The sequence below is a fragment of the Vidua chalybeata genome, chromosome 1 (assembly GCF_026979565.1).
Source record: "Vidua chalybeata isolate OUT-0048 chromosome 1, bVidCha1 merged haplotype, whole genome shotgun sequence".
Classification (NCBI taxonomy): Eukaryota; Metazoa; Chordata; class Aves; order Passeriformes; family Viduidae; genus Vidua; species Vidua chalybeata.
In genome coordinates this window covers 86,391,420-86,414,460 of record NC_071530.1, presented here as the reverse complement: position 1 = coordinate 86,414,460, position 23,041 = coordinate 86,391,420, and the positions used below count along the sequence as shown (strand labels likewise).

The 23,041-nt window shown below is 40.9% G+C and overlaps 1 protein-coding gene across 4 annotated transcripts in view; it reads right to left on the bottom strand.

Moving 5' to 3' along the window:
- Positions 1-20,657, bottom strand: part of FHOD3 (formin homology 2 domain containing 3) — a 374,768-nt gene extending 354,111 nt beyond the window's left edge. For all 4 annotated transcript variants that reach the window (XM_053946675.1, XM_053946685.1, XM_053946696.1 and 1 more), the window contains exon 1: positions 20,185-20,657. In XM_053946675.1, the coding sequence (XP_053802650.1) occupies positions 20,185-20,349 (165 nt within the window). In that variant the 5' untranslated portion in view covers positions 20,350-20,657. The remainder of the gene's footprint in view (positions 1-20,184) is intronic.
- Positions 20,658-23,041: the final 2,384 nt, after the last annotated feature.

The window sequence follows — 23,041 nt, the reverse complement described above, 5'->3', positions numbered from 1 at the left end:
AGAGGCATAACCCCTATATAATTTTTAAAATTAACATATAAACAACTGCAGTTTGCAAAGCATCAGAGCCTTTGGTGCCATTCTACACTTACAATGTATACACCAGTGTAACTTTATCCGCTCTGCAGAGATGATGTCATCTTCTCCAAGAGCTTGTAAGTGAAATAAGAAACTGGTTCTTTCAATAAGCAAAAAGGCCCAATCCTTTTGTCTGGCTTTCATAGAATCATAAAATCATTTAAGTTGGAAAAGACCTTTAAGATAATCAAGGTAACCATTAACTGTAGCACTGCCAAGTGAACCCCTAAACCATGTCCCCAAATGCCACATTTACACATCTTTTAAATACCTCCAGGAATCATGACTCTACCACTTCCCTGGGCAGCCTGTTCCAGTGTCTGGACAGTTCCTGTCCAGTGACCAGCATTTCCATAAAGAATTTTTTTCTAATATTCAATCTAAACCTCCCTGATGCAACTTGTGGCCATTTCCTCTTGTCCTGTTAGTTGGGAGAAGAGACTGATTCCCACCTCACTGTAGCCCCCTTTCTTTTTTGCAGTGAGGGGCCCAGAATTGGACCCAGAAGGTCAGTGTACCAGAGCCTAGTACAGGGGGACAATCACTGCCCTGGTCCTGCTGGCCACACTGTTACTGATACAAGCCAGGTGCCATTGGCATTCTTGGCCACCTGGGCACACGCTGGCTCATGGTCCAGCTGCTGTCAACCAGCACCCATAGGTTCTTTTCCAGTGGACAGTTTTCTAGCCACTCTGTCCCCAGCCTGTAGTGCTGCCTGGGGTTGCTGTGACTCAAGGGCAGGACCCAACACTTGGCCTTGTTGAACCTCATGCAGATGGCCTTGGCCCCTCGATTCAGCTGGTCCAGATCCCTCTACAGAGCTTTCCTAGCCTCCAGCAGATCAACAATCCTGCCCAACATGGTGTTGTCTTCAAACTTACCTAAGGGTACACATAACCACTCATTTATTATCATTTATTTATTGATGACCATTTATCATCAATAAAGATATTAAGCAGGACTGGTCCAAATAGTGAACTCTGGGGAAATCCACTTGTAACTGGCTGTCAACTAGTTTGCAACTTCATTCACCACCACTCTCTGGACTTGACCACCCACACAGTTTACCCATTATTTTTTCAGTGCACACACAGTCCCCTCTTGAAACACTAGTCCTTCTTTATTTATAAGGGGCAAAACAAGGACTGAATACCGGGGGTGCATTCAAAAGGCAGTCTGTGAAAGAGGAGACAGTTTTGAAAGTCTCCACAGGTGCTTTCCTGTTGTAGTCAGTTGGTACACGGCCATGGAAACTCCGGGCACCCAGGAGCATTCCTGGGGCCATGGATACTCACTCTTCCCCTGCCTGCAGTACCTCTGGATGACTTTTCACTTCCAGAGCAAAAAATAAATTAAGAAAAAAAAAAAAAAAAAAAAAAAAGGCACAAGGCAACATTCAAGCCCATCCTGGCAGTGGTCCAAAGGAAAAAAACCCAAAGCACAAGCCAACAAACAAAGATCCACAGATTGGAAAAATGCTGACAACCTAAGTAGCAGGAAGTTTTTGATGATCCAAAAGCCATTGTGAAGTCCAATTAAAAAGAACACAACAGCTATGGTTGCTCAGCTTGGCCAGGCAAGGAATAGATAACTCAATCATCCTAAAACAGGAAAAGAATGAACCTTTTTGTCATGCATGAAGAAGGTTCAAAGAAATTAGAAATACATGTTTTCCCTCCATAAAAAACAAAAAACAAAACAAGACAACACCCCAAAAAACACCAAAAGAAGCCCACAGAAAACCCAACAAAAAAAACATTTTCACTAAGTGTCAGCTCAGTGCAAAAAGCAACTGTGAGTGCAAGACTTTCCTACTCTTCCTTTATTTTGAAAATGATACTTCAATTTCTGCAGCAGAGGCACTTCAGGTTGGGCTTTTTGAGTCCTTTTTTTCTGAAGCATTTCATTGCTCTTCACTGGTAGAGCAAACATCCTGGTAGTTATTATGTTTAAATACATGCTTCAAACAGTTTTCAGGTTATTTGGTTTTAGACAGAGAAATAAGCCCCAGATGTTTCACTGAGGTTTTCCACCAGGAAATTCATGGCCTTTCCAGATGTCTCAGATATCTAAAAGTTGAAACTTATTTTTTTTCGTGACAGGCATGAATATGTTCTTTCCAACAAGTTGCTTATGAGATTATTATAAATGTATCCATAGGCTATAGGTGCAGATTGCACCAGATGGATTTGAGATTATTCAAAAGGGTGAGCAGCAATTAAATCTTCCTAGTATTTTCCTCTTAGAAGTGTTTTGCATATCTGTATCCATGTTTGGCATAATATGGCAAGCAAAATTTGATAGAAAGAGTCTAATTAAAAAATGCATCATGTCTATTTATAATTACATGTAGTAGGTTGAAATGAGGGCTGCTTTTCATTTCTGTAAACCTTGGACAGTCTTGTAGCTGTAAGGATGTGCAGACCTATCTTTTAGGTAATAAGATGCAGAACCCTTATGATCATGTTATTGCAGTAGCCAAAATTCCTATCTCTCTCTGCTTTTCCTCATTGATAGGTAACTTCTGGATGTCTTGCAGGCAGCAACTGCTGCCATTTCTCCCCACCTTTGCTAGCATTGTCTCAGTATCCCAGTTATCAGCCATCTTCCCTCTCAATTTTTTTGTCATGTTAACATAATCCAATTAAGCTATCACAGAGTGCTCTGACATTCAGGCCTCAGAGTTTCTACTTCTATTTCAGACCTGAAGAAAGGCTCACCATCCAAGAAAAGAACCCTAATTCTCTTGGCAGCTTTGTCTTTTTTTCCTGAGACAGTGGCACAAGAATTTTAAACAAGCAATGCTGGGAAGAAAAATTAATACCGCACGCTTTTTTTTAAACAGGAAATATGTCAGCTGTCCTCTTGGGAAGCACTATACAAGACCAGGTTTGCAGGTTTATTTAATGTACTCTTGTTGGATTTTTCTGGCAGCAGCACCTCCTACTCCTCATAGATATACAGGCACAATTCCCAGAGAAGATACTGGGACTCTACTTGGCCACCTGTAGGAACAGACAGATTTTGCACTCATTTCTTACACCGCCACAAAAATATATTGAGATATATCAAGCAGGAAGAGATGAAGGTCCTGATTTTTTGGGAGCAAACAAAGAAGTGTTCTTCTCAGTGGAACAGGAGTGGGGTCTCTATCATACTTATGGTTATACACCGACTTCTCATTCACACCATAAGTGCAGATCTTCCATAAATCTCCATGGAATCAGCTTCGATACCTCCTGACCCCCAGAGCAAAACAGAAAGCTCTGGCAACACAGTTTACAAGGATTTGCTTAGAGTGTCTTCAGAGCTAGAGCTCTGAAGGCAGTCTTTTCTTGTCTCAATTACCTTTTTTTTCCTGAATACACAGAGAGAAAATCATATTTAACTGATTTATATTTTTATAAGACCAAAGTTGTATCTTGAGCTGCACTAGCAAAAAATTTTAAATCTTGATTTTACATTCATTGGGGCACAAAACACTTCTAGTAAGAGAATTAAATCTTTGAGATTTTTTTTCTCTCCTTTTCCAATTAGACATAGTGTTTATGATATGAAATTGCACTATATTTATAACAAGAAATTGCACTGATGAGTAACTGGACGAGTAACTGCAAGCCCTGTGAACCAATAGAAAAGTTAATAAACACAATTCATTTGTCCTGACTGCCCCTTCCAGAACCATATGAAAATATTGATTACTAGTGAATAAACAGTTCTCCTTTGAAACCACTTATTAAATAATCGAGGTGGGGGGTTGTAAACAGCATAGGGTATAGATCTGCAGTCAATTTCTACTATACTTTGCAATTATTATGTAAGTGGTAACTTTGTCCTTATGCTTGAGGGGAACTACAACTCAAAGTCCATCACTGAAAACAAAAGCCAAGAATGCTGCAAATAGATGATAGACAGAAATCCTGCAAGTGAAGCTTTGCAATTTAAGCTTATGCTGGATCTCTCAATCCCAGCATTAGGCTCCCCTCATTTGCTCTGACAAACAGTGGATTAAAGATTTCATCTCTTGGGCATATGCAGTAACTTTTTCATCAGTACTTTTTCAGTTCTGAGATGGTCTAAATTGCAAAGATACTTGTATACCTTAATGTCCCTGTGAGCTGTGGAGGCAGTAGGGTTCCCTATTAAGTAAAGGCAACCATTCAAGCACAGGTGACAGAAACAGCTCTTAGTTGTGAGACACCAAACCAGAAAACTGATTTTATAAAACAACAAGGCTTCCACAGTACAGAGGGTCCCACTGCAGAAATGCATATAAGAGAACTTCAGTACATAAATGCCAAAGGCTAACCCAAGTATCCATGGTTCCCTCCCACTAAAGCCTTGGTTCCAATTTAGCTTCAGGTGACACAAGTCAATTTGAGAACAGCGGTATATTTCACATAAAACATTCAAGAGATTATTTTCCCTGGTCATAGACCTTTTAGGTATACTATGATCATCTTTCAAAGAGTGTAATCAAGTCATTCAACAATCTCTACTCCAGCAAGATCAGCCCTGATTGCTAAGCAACAGTGTCATGATGACAAGCTGACCCTGCTTTGGCCTGATTAGACATAGTGGTTGCTGAAATCTCAACAGGATGTGAGGAGAAAGGGATTCATGATCATTACTAGCTATGGTTGGTTTTCTGCTGGGAGGGTTTTTGGTTACCCTTAACCATGTCCAGTTTACCCTTAAACATGTCCAGCTTCACATACTTCTGTATTCTTTGGTAGCATTCCATTTGTTTGTAGAATGCAAAAAACATAAAAAATGCAACAGATTTCATGCAAAGCCTATAGAAGTTGTTGGATGACTGTTATTATAAGCCTAAATGATGGCTTGTGACAAAAAAATAATTGCAATACCAAATAAGGGTATTTACTTTTTCCAGGAAAAAGAAGAACTATCAGGCTTAATAGACAAATACAAACCAGAAGCTGCATATTCTTATATTATGAATACTGAATAATCTGACAGCATGATAAAAAACCACTAAGGGGTAATAGACAACAGAAGTACATAATCACAATAAAAAGCAGAATAAAGAATGCATACAGGCACTAAATGTTCATTCAGTATCCAAATGACATCTACAATCTGTTTGAAAAAAGTACCTTGGATTTGGATAGTAAAAATTACTGTAATTTACACAAGGACAGTGCACAGAAACTTACTGTTTAAGCCATTATTTCACTATAAAGAGCTCTTGGAAAAATAACTTTAATATATCCAGCTTTTAAAATAACTTTTAAAATATCCAGCTGAGCTGCATATTAAGGCCATACTCATAGCCCACTACTCCACCACATCCAATTCAAGATGATTCAAACTTGCAAGAAAAATGTCTCCTCTGACCCATATCTAGAAGACCTCAGTGGAGATAGCTAAGCAAGTAGGAAAATGGCTTTCAAGTACCAGTCATTCACCACTATGCTATGGAGACACACATAGAAAAATACCAAAGATCTGGAATGAAAGCTCTAGCCAGCACTGTGTCATCAGGAGCATGAAGAAAATATCCCCACCTTTGACAACTGTCCTGATACAATCTGTTAAATAAGATTAAAATTAAATACATTTGTGCAGAGAGCACCTTACATGTCTTGAGAGTCTTTCACTACATATGCCAACATGGTGTGTTCCTTCAACAGCAAGTATTTTGCAAACAACTGTCTTGCCATCCTTCATTTTCTATGTGTCTCCCAAAAATGAAGGTAGCTCAAAAAATCTTGTTCTCAAATCAAAAGTTTAATTTAATATGATATTTTTATTTAGGTTCACATTTATATGTTCCTTCTTTACATTCTTCCGTTTAAACAGCTTGAATTGAATAGCAAAAATATATACTGCTTTTTAAACAGAGTTCTTACTCATTATAATAATTTCAAATATCAGTAACATTCTCATAGGAAACATGACAGTTAGAAGATTCTTAGCCCCATTAAAAGAAGTACATCCCAAAGGGAAGTCTCATTAACACCTTTCCTATATGAATGATAGGATTCAACATGCCAAAACTAGGGTGATTGCAGATGGTAGTTTGTGTCATATTGTCAAACATCATCATTGTCTTGTATGCTGGATTTCTATTTTTAAAACAAATGTGGAATGGTCCACATTTAACAGTGGCAGCCCTCTCCTTAGAGATGAGAAATGAATATAGATTCCTTCAGGCAAAGGAAACTGAATGTTGGTAAGAGCCCTGTTCAAAAATCAACTGCTTAAGCAGGTACTGACATGACTATCCTGATAAATTCTGTTAATATTTTCATCCCAAAAACTTTTTCCAACAAGCATTCAACTAGCTACTTTTAAACACATGAGGTTTTCACTTGAGACAAAACAGTCCATCTAGATACAGTTTTATTGCACTAACTGGGCATTTTTAGTACATTGGACTAGCATATTAAAACCATGGCTTAAACATGTTTCACCCAATATACAGTAAAAAGTCAGTTTTCATGACAGCAACTTTAGACACTTGCTGCTCTGACACCGATGAGACCATGATGTAAATATAATTTTTCATCTGGACAAATAAAACATCTGAATATCAACTCATAAGTGAAATGAGTTGTAAAATTTTTCTCATGGGCTGGCTGAAGTATTACAGTTAGTTCAGGGAAGTTGGATAGTCTTCATATCTTTTTCCCTGGCAATAGACATATTTCTTAAGCTTATTTTCACTTTAAAAAGTTTGAAGAATTTAAAGACAACAAAATAATTCCCGTGCCTCCAAATCATAAAATAATATATTATGTACAAACCATTTTTCTCCTGAACCAGAACAAAATAAGGTGCCAATAAAAGATTGCTTATCCGTTTAGTACTTTATTTTGTACTTTAGAAGACTATGCTAAGGTTGTAATATAATACTCAAAGGAAAACTGCATAAACAAAACATTAACTCTATAATCTGCAGCAGCAATGTTGCTATTCAAATGTCATGCCAATTTTGCCATTAGGAGACATTCAGCTGAAACGCTTCCTCTGGAATTCCAGACACTGCTCTCCTCTACCAATCCACTCCCTCCTGCACTCAGAGAAACAATGGTCCATGCCCTAAAACCTTTTGTGTCTCTGGGAAGATGACATGGCTATTTTCCAAGACTTGATACAGGAAAGAAAATCTGTTTTGCATTCTTCGTTATACCACAAACATACACGTGCATCCAGAGTGAGGCAGACTTTCTCTGTATTACAAAGCTTTTATTTGGTAATTCCTTTTGGTCTAGCATAGCAGCTCTACCAGTTCTGCCCTCCTATACTGATGTGCTTCAAAGATTCACCTCTTGTCTACTTCAAACAGAAGCTCTTCACTCAGTGGCCTCAAACAATTAACAAAACATCTTTATGTGACCCACCGCAAGCACGTCTGCAACTAACAGTAAGCATTTCCCAAATGTAAATCAGGAATATGGGCAGGAGTACAACAAGGCTTTGAATATTAGGTTGTATTGCATAGTTCAAATGTACTTTCCTTACTTGCTTATCCTTTTGTTAGCACTGGAGGTTACAGCCACACCCCTTTCATAGATGGCCCTCCAGAACTTGCTTCTGAGAATCAAGCAATTACAACGCTATTTCTGGCTTTTAAATAACCCTTTTCTTAAAAAATAACTGACTTTCCTTCTTCTGTTACCTGCAGTGCATGAAAGGAGCAAACCCTAGTTACTCAAGACAGTTGTCCCATCCACCAAATGCCCATCATCATGGTGTCACCCATGAAGAGGAACAAAGTAGTTATCATCAATCAAAATCTGTCTCCCTGAGGATGCTGACTCACAGCAAGACGTAAACCCATATCAGCTTTAAGCTGAGCTTTTACCTTTTGATATAGCACAGGCTGCAATACTGAAAAGGAGAAATGGGATGTGTAGGAAGAATGAGACATGGTACAAACCACATAGCCTGCTTTGCTACACAGGCCTTTTTAATTGCCCAAACACCTCCGTGTGTTTGTATAAACATTCTGTGGTTGGGGATTTGCACTCACCTCCCTCTCCACAAGACAAACAAACTAAACACAGTAATTAGCTTCAACAGCATCTGATTAAATAAATAGGGTTTTCCATTTCCATTAGTAGCTCATAAAGGCAGACACTAATATGAGCACCACTCAGGTCATTGCCCAGCGGTGACAGCTTTACAGTCAAGCCAAAACAGATTGCACTGCAACAGCAAGCATGAGTCAAATTCCCTGGTAGGACAGGCACAAGTTCACAGAATTATGTTGTTACAGGCTATGGTAAGAACATTCAAGCCAAATCACTGAGACTTGCCCAAGCAGTTAATTAGAACTTCGCACAACAAAATCCATCAATATTTAACAGAGATATCAAAAAATAAACAAGGAGTTTGGTTTGCTAGAACAGATTCTCCTACAAAATATCTTGACATAACACCTATTCAAGTTACGGGTGACAAAGTGCAGTCTACAAGAGATACTAAATTTGGCTAGCAACCTGCTCATGATTGTATTCTTGTTTCTGGGCCAGGAAAGCTTTATAGAGTTTTTTTCTTTCTTATCGTGTACCCTCACTCTACTCCATAAGTCTTTGCTTGTCTCAAAAATCTGACTTCAGAAATAATTTGAGCCATACAACTTATTAGTAGCCACATGGAAATACAGCATGAAATCAGTCACTTTATTTAAACTGTCAAACATCCAGCTGGTTAAAAAGTACCACAGGGGCACGGCTTCAATAATAACCTCCTATGACTCACCTACAGAACACACTTCAGCCTTGACTTATTTTGAAGAAGTTGACAAATAATCAATATGAAAACAAAAGTAGGATTAATATTACTTTGATTGCATTTACATATACACACAAATGTCCAAGAATGTAATCTTTTTACAGTAATTATTTGTAGCTTACTTTCCCTTCCCTGATTTTAACAATTAAACACAGAGACTGAGTACCTGTCAGTCTTCATCTCATGGTTAGTCCTTCAGAGGAATTCACTGAAGAAAAAGGTTGGGTTTTTTTTTCTTTTTAAGTATTTCTTCAAACCATAATTTATGAATTGGTGTTTAATGATCTCAGACATTTAGATTACTGTTTTTATTTCAAGAAATCTAATTTGGTGGATGAAGAACATGAAAGTATAATTTTAATCCATCTCCCTTGAAACTTCTTAAAATAACACTAGCTAATGACTACTCACAAGACAGTAAGCTATTTCTCTCTTCTCAGCTGCATATATCTTTCTGAAATATTTGTTGGAATATCAGTGACAAACTGTAATAACATAAAGGAAGTAAATATAGCTCAACTTACATGGCATTGAAAAATATTTCTAATCTCCTTTTTGTCACTCAAATCACACCTAACTGTAATGATTTCCAAATGCTATGCTCTATTACCAGTGGTTTTCCCACAGAAGCAACATCAATCTAAAGAATGGGTTTAAGACAAGAACATTCTTTCAACAGCCTACCAGAGCTATCGAAGAATAGTATAGTAGGTCATTTATTTGAGATATAACCATGTGAGCCAAATTCATCAAGTTAAGAAAATACCTTCTTCAAGCATTAAATCCTAGAAATCACGGGACAGCATTCCGCCTATGGCCTTTGTCAACTTTTAATTATGTCATGTTACCAACAGACTGCCAAAGCAGAGTGCAACTGATAGCGCACAGCATGTCTGAGTACAGCCTATTTTTAGCCTGCAATTCCATCAGCACTCTTACAATGGCAAGGATTAATGTCCAAGACAGCCACGTTGCTGTATATAGGCCAATGCAATTACATGCTGAAACATGTTGAGAGAACGTGGTGGCAAACTGGAGTCAATGTTAAGAGGAGCAGCACCAGACAGGCAGCTGCTCCCTGGTAGCTGATGTCTTTACGGGCACAGCCCACACTCCCATCCCACCCATCTTTGTTAACAGACCACAAAGGAAAGCATTAAAACAAATGACAGTTTTACCCCAATTCCTTTCAATATGATTAACTGCTTATGAAAGACAAACAACATTTTGGCAATCTTGAAAATCGATATCCTTCTACCTTCATTGGCAGGTGTTCAGATATCTTTAGCTTTGCCAACTCTGAGCAGCCCCCTTCGATCCTGCCTGAGAATGCTGCCAATGAAAAGACAACTCTGCCCTCATTCTGGCTCTCCTGAACTGTTGTGCTGAGGCAGCAGTTACAACATTTGCAAGGATGCTGTTAAATAGCTGTATTTCATAACACCGAAAAGAAAAAGATTTTTCAAGTAAATGTATTTTTACACATTCAAGTGCTAGCTCTTAATTTAAAATTTTACACTCTTGCTGTGTTTTTAATCTTCAGGAGTCACATTTTTGGGCTTTTCCCATCCAACTATACAGACATCTTTTAAAAAAAAAAAAATTTTAAATGAACCTTGCTGTGTAACAGACAGGACCAGGACCTATAGGACTTAATGCTTTGAAACTATCAAAACAAGAACAGGTCACACCACAATGCAATCACACATTCTCTAGGAATAGTTAAATGATTCATCAAACAGTAAAGACTTTTGTACACTAAAACTATGTCTGAATATTAATCAGTGATGTGAGAAAGCTTGCTTATGGCTGTGTTCCATTACTAGTTTCCTAGGACCAATAATTTTTTTTATACAGCCTCTGAAAAGTAGCCTAAACAGTATCCTCTTCCTCTTCATACAAATGACCATTAGGAAACAATTCCTTCAAACCCCTTGATGAAAGAGAGAAAAATACTAAAAGGAAAACATATCTATTCTGAGGACTTTCATGATAAACACATATATAAATTATGGGCACATCTAATTAGCAAAGAAAGAATTCTGTATCTTGAGATAATTCTCTCCACTATAACAAGCTCCCAGATTTCAAACTTGCTACAGGTGGTCATTTCTCCAAAGGGTACATTTTTGAGTGCTGATCCCTTTTCTTTAGCAAGGTGATTCAGAGTCTCTGAACAATAAGTTCAGAAACTCAAAGATACGGGCACACCCTAGGCTTAACATAAATTCACATTGATAATTGGTGGGTTTTTCATCCACATTTCAAAACTAAGCAAAAAAAAAAAAAACCATGAAGAAGACAGAAAACCTAAAAGCATAATTCAGCAGCATCTGAACTGAGATACCCATCTTAAGGCTCAGAAACTACACTTTAACTTCTAAAAGATGAGGATTTTCTTCCACCACTTTCCTGCACAACTCTCAGCTTTGTCAGAAAAATGATGCATTTTTCTTCCCAGACAAGGCTCAGTCTAGAAGAAGCATAACTACAATAATGCATACATACAGCAGAACAACATCCAGTAACACCACCATACAGTAGCTGAAATAATACTGCAGACAAACTGGCTTTTTAATTAGGCTAAAAAAAGCAACAACTCGAATCAGCATCTAAACGAGAACACATTACTGTTTACAAGGCAAGTATAACAAATCTAAGTGCGTTACTTGCAGTTATTCAAGCTCACTTCTGTGCAAAAATAAAGGGGACATAACAAGAAAAATAATGAGCAATACTACAGTATAAAGTGAAGGCTGTATGTAAGATACTACAGGAGTGCTCAAGTCACAGACAAACACACCTGTGGATACTAAAGACAGTAGAGATGCATTTCTTTCTGTGTCATCACAGACAAAAACACCTTATGTATTATAATCAAACCAGAACAAAAAAATGCATAGTAAGATGAGAGTCCTTCAGCTGTGACCAGCAACGATCATTGCAATACATTAATCATTTAGGATAAATCAGTCATGTCTGTCTGAAATAAAATACACTGCTTTTCCACCTGTGAATGAAGCCTGCCTACCTTACTCATAGTCACTGGGATTACAGGTCACTTGCATTTATAACTGAAGCTCAAATCAACTAGTAGCATGGTAGAGGTACTTGAAAAAGAAGATGAAAACACTAAAATAACACATGCAGAGACTGAAAAGCACAGTGTAATTTAGCAGCACCTTTTCTTCCTCAGTAACACAATTTTTTTACAAAACATCTATTTTCAAATCACATTACAATTCCCTATAAAGTTGCCTAAAGGAAGGAGTATGATTAAATGTGCTTCATGAGGGGGACTTCTGAAATTCAGAAAGCCTTAGGACCGACACAGTTTCATAATGAGTCATACGTGAATCTGCATCTCCTTGGCACTCACCACTATAAAGCTTCCTAGTCCTTGCACCTTTTTGAAGGTGACCAACTTTAACAAAATTAAGTAAACCCAAACCAAAACACAAAGAAAATCCTGCAAATTCCCTTGCTTTTTAAAGACAATAGTCAATGAGGTCCTTCCTGCCTGTGAGGCAGGGTAGCACAGAAACATCTTACAATTTCAGGAATCTGAAACAGGTATCCTTAATTCTCTGTCTGGCAAACCTGGAAGGGTCTTCCATAACAGAGACACCAAGACCTCCTTTAAAGAAGGCAGAGGACTCAAGATTTTCACAAGCCAAGTCCCTCACAATGCTAGAGCTGAAGGGGAAAATAACGACCCTTTGTGTGTGGAGTCAAAGGTCATGCTCCAGGGGCAGCTGCTGCAGTATTTGAATAAACAGAGCATAGATATGGGGTTTTTTTTCCGATTTCTTCACTACCTGCAAAATGCCAAGTCTTTCCAAATACTAGAAGTCTATTAATGTCTACCCCATAGCTAGAATGGGTTCATCACTGGCACTTGGAGAAAACTCAGAACTTTAGTTCCACACTAAGAAAAAACAGGCAGAAGTCCCCATTTGGCATTTCACTAGCACAGATGAGATTCCTGTTGGTTTCCTGACTGCACACTCCACTATTACATTCTTTCCTTGCAAGCCTTGCAGTAATGAAGTAAGAAAGCAGACACAATGACCTTTTTCAACTAGCTTTACCTGGCATATGACACTCAGATAAGCAACCTGGCTGGCACAGCTGTGAGAGCTTCAAGTGCCTTCTTTGCCAGTCCCCAAATCATGCCAGGTGATTCACACTGAACACACAGAGAAAGCCCACCAGACAGAGTCCAGGGACTTAATCTTCTCCTTGTCAATAAGAAAGCCATCAAAAAAAAAAAACCTAAACACAAAATCCACAGATACCTCACCAGCAGTTGGAGCAGCGACTTTACCTCTGATGCTGCTACTTGTGGCTGAAATAGTGTATTTACAATTCTGACTTTACTTTGTATTACTACTTGTTTATTTATGCAGCTTCTTCTTATCATCCTGTTACTTAGAGTTAATTGTTAGTAAACACAAGACAACACTGTTTCATTTTTCCAAGTATATGTATTTTGTCATATAAACACCTCTAGAACTACAACTAAAAGAAGATGAAGCTGCTTTTCCAGTCACCTCAATCCTTTCTGTTCAGCCTAATGATCACTACCATGTAAAATGATGACCAATATGACCAAAAGATTAATAATAATGCATTGCCCATATTTAACGATAGCAACTAGGCATGCAGGACCAAAATCAGCAGTCTTCCAGGATTCTGTGGAATAAAATAAATAAATATCCTCCTCACAAAATAGATAGAGGGTCAGTTGAGAAGTATGATTGCTAAAGTCAATAGTCCTACTAAAAGAAAAGGAAAAGGTATAATTTTTTTTTTAAGCATCCTTAAAATGCTAGGAATGACAGAATTACTTCTTTTTAACTTGGAAATTGGAAACTGCAATGCATTTTTGTGGTATATATGTGTTAGGCTGATGACGTGGACAGTGAACTTCCAAGTCTTCAATAGTTTCATATGCCAGACAGTTGCAGATGTTTCTAGGTAGCTGGGCCTACTAGAGGGCTCACTGCTACTATTGTCCCAACTTGTTCCACTGCTAAAAATATGTAACAACATTCCTTGCTGTCTTATTAATAACTGTAATACAATATGAAGTTCATATTAATATAACGCAATCCAGGTTGTGTGGAAAGTGATGACAGAGGTGTAAGTAGCTGGCACTCTTTCCTCTGAGCTGGTAATGAAGCAATATCTGAGCATATGGGTTCAGCCTACTGAAGCAGCATTTACCAATGAAGCTGTATAGCCCCAGCCCAGACCACTGCGGGTCACTCAAAAATACAAAATACCTTTTGAAAGAGTAGAGGTACCAACCCGTCCTGGCTGAATTCCAGCCAGAGAAATGGACTGTAAAACCAAGTAGGGTTGTCACCAGTGACAATGTGATGGATGGGTGAGTTACAGCCCGGTTGCCTCACATACATTTGCACAAAGGTTGTAACGCTCATCGTCACAACCCAGTGAGTGAGATCAGACAGAAAGAAAAGGGATTCTCATTTAGACCCTAATTACTGGCAAGGCAGGATGGCTGTGGATGCACTAGGAAGTGAAAACTCTTCTAAAACATTGTGAGAAATTTTGTTCTTATTTAGAACAACACAGGTAGAAGAAGAGATTGCAACATGCCAAGTCCCACATCTCTGATTATTCCTTTACCAACATAGATATGAACTGCGGTCATCTTAGCTTCTTGCTCAGTTAATCCACTAGTAATCTTCACACAACAAGAATTTGAATAAAATGAGGTATCTATAAACTGGTTTTGAGAGCAAGCAACAAAATTTGGAACTGCAAGTACTAGATTTGTGGTAGGATAACATCAAGGTCAGATTTCTTCCTATTAATCTCCTTTCTTTGACTAAGAACCTCCAGGAAACGCAGGGTGATGAGAGTTTCCAGAGGCTGCATCTGACCAATCTGTGATCTAAAAATTTAGATTACATTCTAAAAATTTAGTGGAATCCTGAGAGCTACCAGTACACTCGCTCCTATCATTCTTGATACGGAGCTCTACAAAGGCTCTTGAGCTATGATCAGCCAAACTCAGTGACCTGCAAGAGAGGTGTCAAAGCCAGGAACTGAATCTCTGGGATAGATTTGTGCCTCTTCTTTTACAACACAGCTTTTAAGCCTGGATCAAACAACTAAACTGAACTGCAACTTGTCCAAACTGTAACTTGTCAGAAAAACCTTGCAAAAACTTCAAAGTCATCTTAAATTAAACTGCCAGAGGTAAAGCCAGGCATTTGACAATTACTTTTTATCTGTTCTATGGGTATTTCTTCTCCTTTGAAGGTCCACAACGCAGAAGACAGTAAGCTGGTGGAGACTGAAGCTTTTCACAGTTGTGCTTTGGGGCAGGTGTTTATACTCCTCCAGAAAAGTTTGCTTCACACAGGACTCTGATGCAGCTTGTGCTGTCAAGTCAGGAGACAAAGCAGTATCTTACCCTGCTCTGCCTTCATAAATAATCCCCTATAAAATTCAAGCACACACGTCTGCTACAGGGTCAATCTCTTGAAGCACAGGAATTTGTCAGCTCCAGAAATACTTGACTGATGTCATAATACTTTGGAAACAACCTTTGTTTTAAATCCCCTCTTCTCTCGAAGGATGAAAAAAGGCTGATGTCCACCTGCCCCAGGCATAATATGAAAGACCTTCATGTCTTGACAGCCCTCAACTAAAATATTTCCCAGTCCTCAGCAGCAACATTCACAGAAGATACCAGCCAGCTTCCCTTAAGTATGAGTTCATTTTCCCTGGGAAAATGACAATATTCCAGTTTCCATCTTCTATTCTTCAGCTCCCATTAACGACATAATAACTAACCCAAAAATGCTCTCTTCAGAGAACAGCTGCTCTATTTACCAGTACCTACATCAGGACCAGGATTCAAACCACACTTTTTTCTTTTTCTGCCTAGCTTCTATGGACCAATGCATTATTACTAAATGCCAAGAAAACCCAGGGAAGACGAGCCAGCTGGTAGGCTTACTGCTCTCAGAAAAATTGAGACTGCTGCCAGGGTATAGCCTGGCACAGAGTTCAATGCCAGGGCTGAGCTCCATGCCAGGACACAACCAGTGGAACTATTTCTGCTATCAGTTTACATCACACCATGCCTCAGAGTGAGCCATGGCTTAAATGTAGGGCTAAATCACAGCAGCTGAAGATGGAAATGTGGATGGCTTCTTTATGAATGAAACTCCTGAATCCCTCTAGCGCTCACTGGATTTATTTGCTTATACCAGAGTTTTCTGAATGACACTGTTCCTAACTACAAATTCTTGGAAGGCATTTAAGCACAGAAGTAGTCTCCTGTTTTCTCAGAAGGAACAGGAGATCAAAACAATTATCCTTATGGCACTATAACCCTCCTTTACACCATCACCACCAGTACCCCATATGCACTGAAATATTTTTTTTGTTGTTGTTTTCCATTGTTACACAAAGTATTTCAATTACATTTTTTTGATAAATTAGGCAGCGTGATGTCCTATATTATTGTAAAGATGTATTTCTTACAGAGCTGCCCCAACACTGAACACTACTGTGGCATGTGAAAACAGACTATGGCAACATATTCAGCATGCTGCAATTATGTGATAAGTTATAATGAAGAAGATCTCCAAAAAAAGCACACCACTTGACACTGGCCATGTATATATAGCTACTCTCCTGAGCGACCCTATGTCAGCAAGTTATAAGTATCAAGTAACTCAAAGCAATTCAAAACCAACAAACCCAATGTACCGAATTAGATTCAAAGAGCATTACTGGCACAGGGCCTGAGCCACAAATTTAGACCCAGTTCTGAATTTTCCCAAGGTTCACAGAAATGGGCAAAAGGGACATCTGAAGTCAGAGTCCAAACTAGATCCAGTCCTACTACATACAGCAGACAGTAAGAGTGACCTAAAATCCTCATAAACAATAAAAGCCAAATTCAAAATGGCACCTTAGGCAGCCAAATCAATACAGGCAAACCACAGAAACTCTGCAACGTGGCATAGTTACTCAGCAAGAATTTGTAGATGTGGCTAAAAATACTGTAACAGAATTTGTGGTACTTCATTGCATTGTCAACCAGGATGGTGTATTATCATCAAGGACCAAATCACTCATAACCACAGGGGATAGCTGAAACAAGCATTCCTGATGGCAGTGCCCTGCCCCATGAGGCCCAGTGTGTATGCCAGACAGAACTGAGCACAACTCAGTGAACAAGAAGGTGCTGTATCCGGAGAACACTGCTGCTCAGAAGACAGTGCGTAGATCTAGACTTGCATCCAAACTCAAGTAAAAGTGTGAGTTTAAAGAAAAGAAGCAGTAAAACCAACATGTGAAATTGAGCTGTACTTTCAAAGAACTAGGGTGAAGAAATCCTGCTTTTTGGAATCAAGCTAGAACATCTGTTGGTTACAAAAAAGCTACTAATGACATACTATGATAGGTCTGAATGTCAAAGCATTTTTCATTTACTTTTTAAATGGTTTTCTTAATAATTGTTTATAATGTTTATAATAATTGTTTATAATGTTTAACTTACAATGACTTGCAGTATACAAGTTTTACTAACTACAAAAATACCACCGTCACTACGCTGTCGTCATTACTAATTTCAAGACAGTAATGGCAAAATCTGACCCCACTGAAGTGAGCTGGACTCCTGACACTGACTTCATCCTATCAAGTACATCCCACAGCAGTACACCATCTAAAAGATGTGCAAATCATCCAGTAGTGTGAAGTCAACAAGCTGGCAGCTCTGTTCAGAGAGTAAGTGAACATTCACCTAAGTCAAGAGATGGCAATTAAAACTTGCTGGAAAAAAGCCTAGCACTGATCATTCAAACCTGCTGGCAAAAAGGCCACCAATTTATAAAACTTCAGAAATTATTTAGACATTGGTGTTCCTATGCATTTCATCATCATCATCATAGAAAGGCTTGGGTTGAAAGACACCTTAAAGTTCCAACTCTCCTGCCATGAGCAGGGACACCATTTGAGCTAGAAACTCCTAGGTCTGTTTCAAGATATTTTGCTTTAGTCACTGTAATGATACTAAATGGACCATCAGTCCCTTAGCTCACCAATTAATCAATCAAACCTCAGATATGTCAATGTGAACCGACACCTGAATTTCAACCTATGCTCTGCTTTGACAGCTGCATTCCTCTGGGATCAGAATTTGCCCTGATCTCTGAATGAAATGGAGCAAAATTATTCTTAGTCAAATAATGTGGTGATCTTCTAATGACCAGTGAATATGGTCTTGAGGAAAGGCTGCAGAAAGAATATGACCACCCCCAAAAAAAAAAAAAAAAAAAAAAAAACTAGAAGAAAGCAACACAAATCAGTTTATTTTATAGAATTACAGGTACAAAGATGTAATGCTAAACACAGAAATGCTGCCCTAACGACAAGTGCAAACACGGAACTATGCTTTCATTATAATGAATAAAGGTAAACAAGTCTAATCAACCAACCCTTTTTTTTTTTTACCCTGTAGAAGCCAAGAGATAGCCAAGACACATAATTAAGGCAGAAAGAGGCGGCTCTGCAAACACAAAGGTAACTGTAACCATGTAAGCAGATTTCAATGAGCCTGCCTACACCCTCACAACGGAAACAAAGTATTTGGAAGAGCCAGAACCTCAGATTAACAACTCACTGGGCCAGGACTTGCCTCTAGCAGTGCAGCTATCTTTCAATAGCTGCAGGATTACAGTACCTCTAGGGACATAGGCCATCTCTCACCCCAAGTCTGCAAGTCCACTTTCCAAACATTAATTAAACTTGAGAAATACTGCACGCAGAAAGACTGGGCAGGAGTTAAGTATATACAAGTGGATATGGATTTTGGCTGGCTCCTAAAACACTAAACAAAGGTGGTGGTGGTGCTGGTAGTATTAAGAGTTATAAAAAATTGCCAGGGAAGTATTCAATCCGAAACAAAACATAACACAGTGAAATATCCCTGAAAATGAGGTTGAATTAACTCTAAATCCAGATTTTAAACTATCTCTTTATCACTTCATTAGGTGTCAGAATCCATCCTGCTTTTCTTTTAATTAGCCCCAACTCCAAAAAAAAAAAAAAAAAAAAAAGCCTCCCATGAAAACAATGGGACCACTCTCTGAATTGGGGACGACTGAGCACATGAAAACAGAATTGACCCAGCGCACCAAGAGCTTCCAAAGTTTTTGTGCTTTAGGCAGAGCTCTGTTCACTGGATGCTGTATCCTTGGCAACTATTATGCGAGGAAACCGTTCTACAAATGCAAAACTTCTGTCTGCTCCATGAGCTTTTCTCTGAAATACTTTTATGGGGTTTTGGATATCCTTAAATCTAAGGGGACACACAGCCCTTTGTCATCTTTCCGCAGGCTCCCATGAGCATAATACAACAAGTGATGTTAAGAGAGTATTTTTCTCCCACTTCATCACAGAGCAAATAAAACTTTTACAACTTTTACTTTGTAGGAAAAAAAAAAAGTGGGCATTTTTTCCTTTCTTCTTCGGTGTACTCTGCAGAACTAATATGCAGATACAAGATAATAATGAAAGGACATTATTATTACGTCAATCAATGGCATTGCTTTGAAAACTAAAAATTCAAGGATAATGCCCGGGTACCTGATTTCAAGGGCAGAGCTACAAATGCCAGCACATGTATTAGAAGAAGCGTGCAAGAAGACATAGGTAAGACTTGACAAGGGCCATGCTGCAGTTCTTCACAAGAGGGACTAGTAGCACCGATTGTTTCAAGGGCAGCAGACGCTGCTATTTTTACCAAAGCCCCGGCTGGAACTGCCTGGCTCATTAAACCTCACCAGGCAAAGCCCGGGTCCTGCCGGCGCGACCGTGCCCGGCGCAGCGCGGCTGGCCCGGCACACCACCTTATCCCACAGTATCCCCAGATACCCAGACAACGCTAGCGAAGGACAGGCACCGAATACTTGATACCCTTTGCTTTGAAGAGGTTTTTCTTCTTCTAGGGAAAGAGTGAGGCAGCTACAGCTAAAGCAGAGGCGGTAGCTGCCCTTGAGAGCGTTTGGGAACGCAGGAGAGCAGCAGAGGGAACCCCCCCGCCGTCCCCGGGGGCCTCTCCCCAGGACTTACGGAGATGCCGATACTGCCGGGGCAAAGGAAAGCGCCGGCAGGGGCACGGGAGCCGGCGGGGCAGCCCCGCCGCCGGGCGCGGAGCCCTGGCTGCCGCCCCTCAGGAGCCGGGGGCCGCCCGCCGGCCTCTGATCCCCGCTGCCGGGCTCTTGCGGAGAGGCCGCTGCCCTTCGCCCGGTGCCCCCCCACTCACATGCCCCTGCCCTCCCCCGGTACCTTCTGCGGGGCGCGGAGGAGGCGGTGCACCCCGGCCAGCTGGGTGGCGAGCGGGATGTCCTCCCGGAAGGTGTACAGCGGCGGCCGGGTGGGCTCGGGGAAGTTGGTGCTGTTGAAGGGGTCGGTGTCATCCAGCAGCTGCACCCGGCACACCAGCGTGGCCATGGCGCATCCATCCACCGCCGCGGCCGGGCGCGGGCGGGGAGCGGCACCCCCAAGTCACCGGCACCGAGGTGCTGCCTGCGCGAACGCCGCCGGCTGCGAGCGGCACTCCCTTCCCCGGCGCAGCCTGGCCGGCCGCCGGCAGCCTCTCTCCCCCCGGCTCCCCGAGCGAGCGCCGGCCGCCTCACAGCCGCCGCGCCTCGGGGAGGCGGCCCATGGCCCCTTCCCCACCGGGATCCACGAGTGCGAGCGCGCTTCAGGCCGAGCAAGGAGGAGGCGGCGCCGGAGCCGCGGGGCGCGGGCAGAGCGGCAGCAGCAGCGGCGGCGGCGGCGGCAGCTCCCCCATCCCCGGCCGCTGCGCGCCGAGCGGGCAGCGGGAATGCTGTGGCCGGCACGCGCAGCCCCCAGGCCGCGCGCAGGGCCCGCAGCGCCCCCGCGCGGCCGCGCGCCGCCGCCCCGCCTCCCCCGACCCGAGGAGACCTCCCCGCGGCCGGGCGGGAAGGGAGAGCGGCCGGGAGAGCCCCCGCCTGCGGCGGCCGGGCCCGGGGGCACGGAGACACGCACCGAGAGAGAGGGAGAGGGGCCAGCGGGCCCGCCAGCCGCCCTCGCTACATCACCCCTGGCTCCCGGCAACAGGGCGCGTGTACTGAGCTCGGTGTTGCTGTCACAAACATCCCAGACGTCCTAAATCTTCAGTGTAATATTGACCCCGTTCCAAATAGAAGCTTTAAAAAAATACCCGCTTAAAAAAAAAAAAAAAAAGAAAAAAAAAAAAAAGTTTTAGAAACTGACACGAAGCGTGAGTATTCGACACAAAATCGTTTTTTTCTATATTTGTACAAAACCCTTTCTGCCATTAGGATTGTGCATACCCGGGGTTTGTCTGGCTTCCCAGAGCATGGGGCCTGGGCAGACTTCCCATCCCGGACAGAAGACTGCCTGTCTTTGCATCTTGGCTTTCTTTTGCCTTAGGCCTGCTCTTTCTTTCTTTCGGGGGAAAATGGGGACAAAGTGCCAAGCCCCTGGGTGGGCACAGGGCAGAGCACTGTGCTCTTTGCTCTTGGAGGTGAATCTGCACTCTGTCTGCAGCCTCATCTCTGGGGATTCAGGATGCACACCCTGGCCTTCACTCTTGGGGGCACGGCGTGCAGGAAAAGAGCCATGAAATAAGTCACAGGTGAAATACAGAGAACAAAGGGTCTCACCTGTGGGAGTGCCTGCATTTGCACAGGCTATCTGCCCAAGGGGATGCCCCATGCTTTAAAGCCGTGGTTTATAACCTTTCATTCTTCACAGACAGGCCTGTGGGACAAGACCTGAAGCACTGTGAGAACTGGGGGATTTACCACAGAAATGTGTCTTAGGCAAGGAAGCATGACCTCTAGATCATAGTGTTTGCATGAAGCAACAGTTCCCTCCCAAAATGATTACTGGCTTGGGAATATTTGTCAGAACTGAGACAAAAGGGGATTTCTGTCCACACATGGTCTGTCCTCTGTTTCTGTTATTCTTGGGACTAACTTGTCATGGTTCAGTTTTGCCAGCAGTTATGCATATTTTCATAAAAGAGAAGTTGTATGTGGTTGTGATTTTTGCATCTAATTAATTTAAAATTCCTATTTCCCAAAGAAATCTGTTTTCACATCACCTCTAGTAACAGGAAGTAAGTTTCTAGAGAAAATAGTACTGCTGTATATCTGTCTGCTTATTTATGTTATATATTTTTGTCACCATGTGAGGTGTTATTTTGGTTTTCTAAATCATAATTTACTAAATTGTTATTTAACTTCCATTTTTGTAAAGCAAATTTCTATGTTTGCTGCTAATCAATGGTTAATATGAGGTAGCATAAGATTGCTATTCGTTGGATTAACCCTGATTTTTTGTAAATTAATATCTGGCACTTGCCTCATTGCAGAGGCGTTAATACTTGGAGGGCAGTTTTAAATAAATCATGGAAGCCAAGATTTTGAATAGAATCTATGTGACAGCATCAGTTTCTCTTTCATCCAATACCAGAAAATGAAAACAAAGGATGGCTGCAATCCTTGGAGCTAACAGAGATCAGACAACTCTGAGGGTCAACATCTAGCCACAGACCCTAAATTCCATAAGGAAGAATTAGACCTTGCATGTTGTGGTCTTCAACTGGATTTCCAAATATAAGGTGGCCAGTGGAAATACATTTTATGACCAGGAAGGAAGGAAAATAGAGCAATCCAACCATCAAAGCATCCTGAGTTAGCCAGAGCTTTTTTACAATTATTTAACTGTAAACACCCCCAAACAACTATAAATCTATGAATTTCAAAATCTGGGTTTTAATTCAAATTTTAATTCAATTTATACAAGTAGAAAGATAAAACAACTCTGCTGGATAAAATAGAATAACATTACAAGGTCAGTAAGTGTGAGTGTAGAGGGAGAGATACACAGCTAAATTCTACATTTGAATGTCTTCTCACCTTTCTACATATTTTTCAGAGGCCTTCTGAATCTGCAGTCTCATTTCAAAAGGCTGAGCCAGGGCTGTACATAGTTTGCCCTCTCATCTTCCAGTCATCAGTTTATGCTTCTGCTGCAAAGCTGTATCTTTAAAAAGTCCTTTCCTCACACACTGCCTGCTTCTGCAGACTGCAGGAAAGTGCCCTCTCTCTTCTTTCTCTTCTCTCTCCAGGCTGTATTTACTCAATGC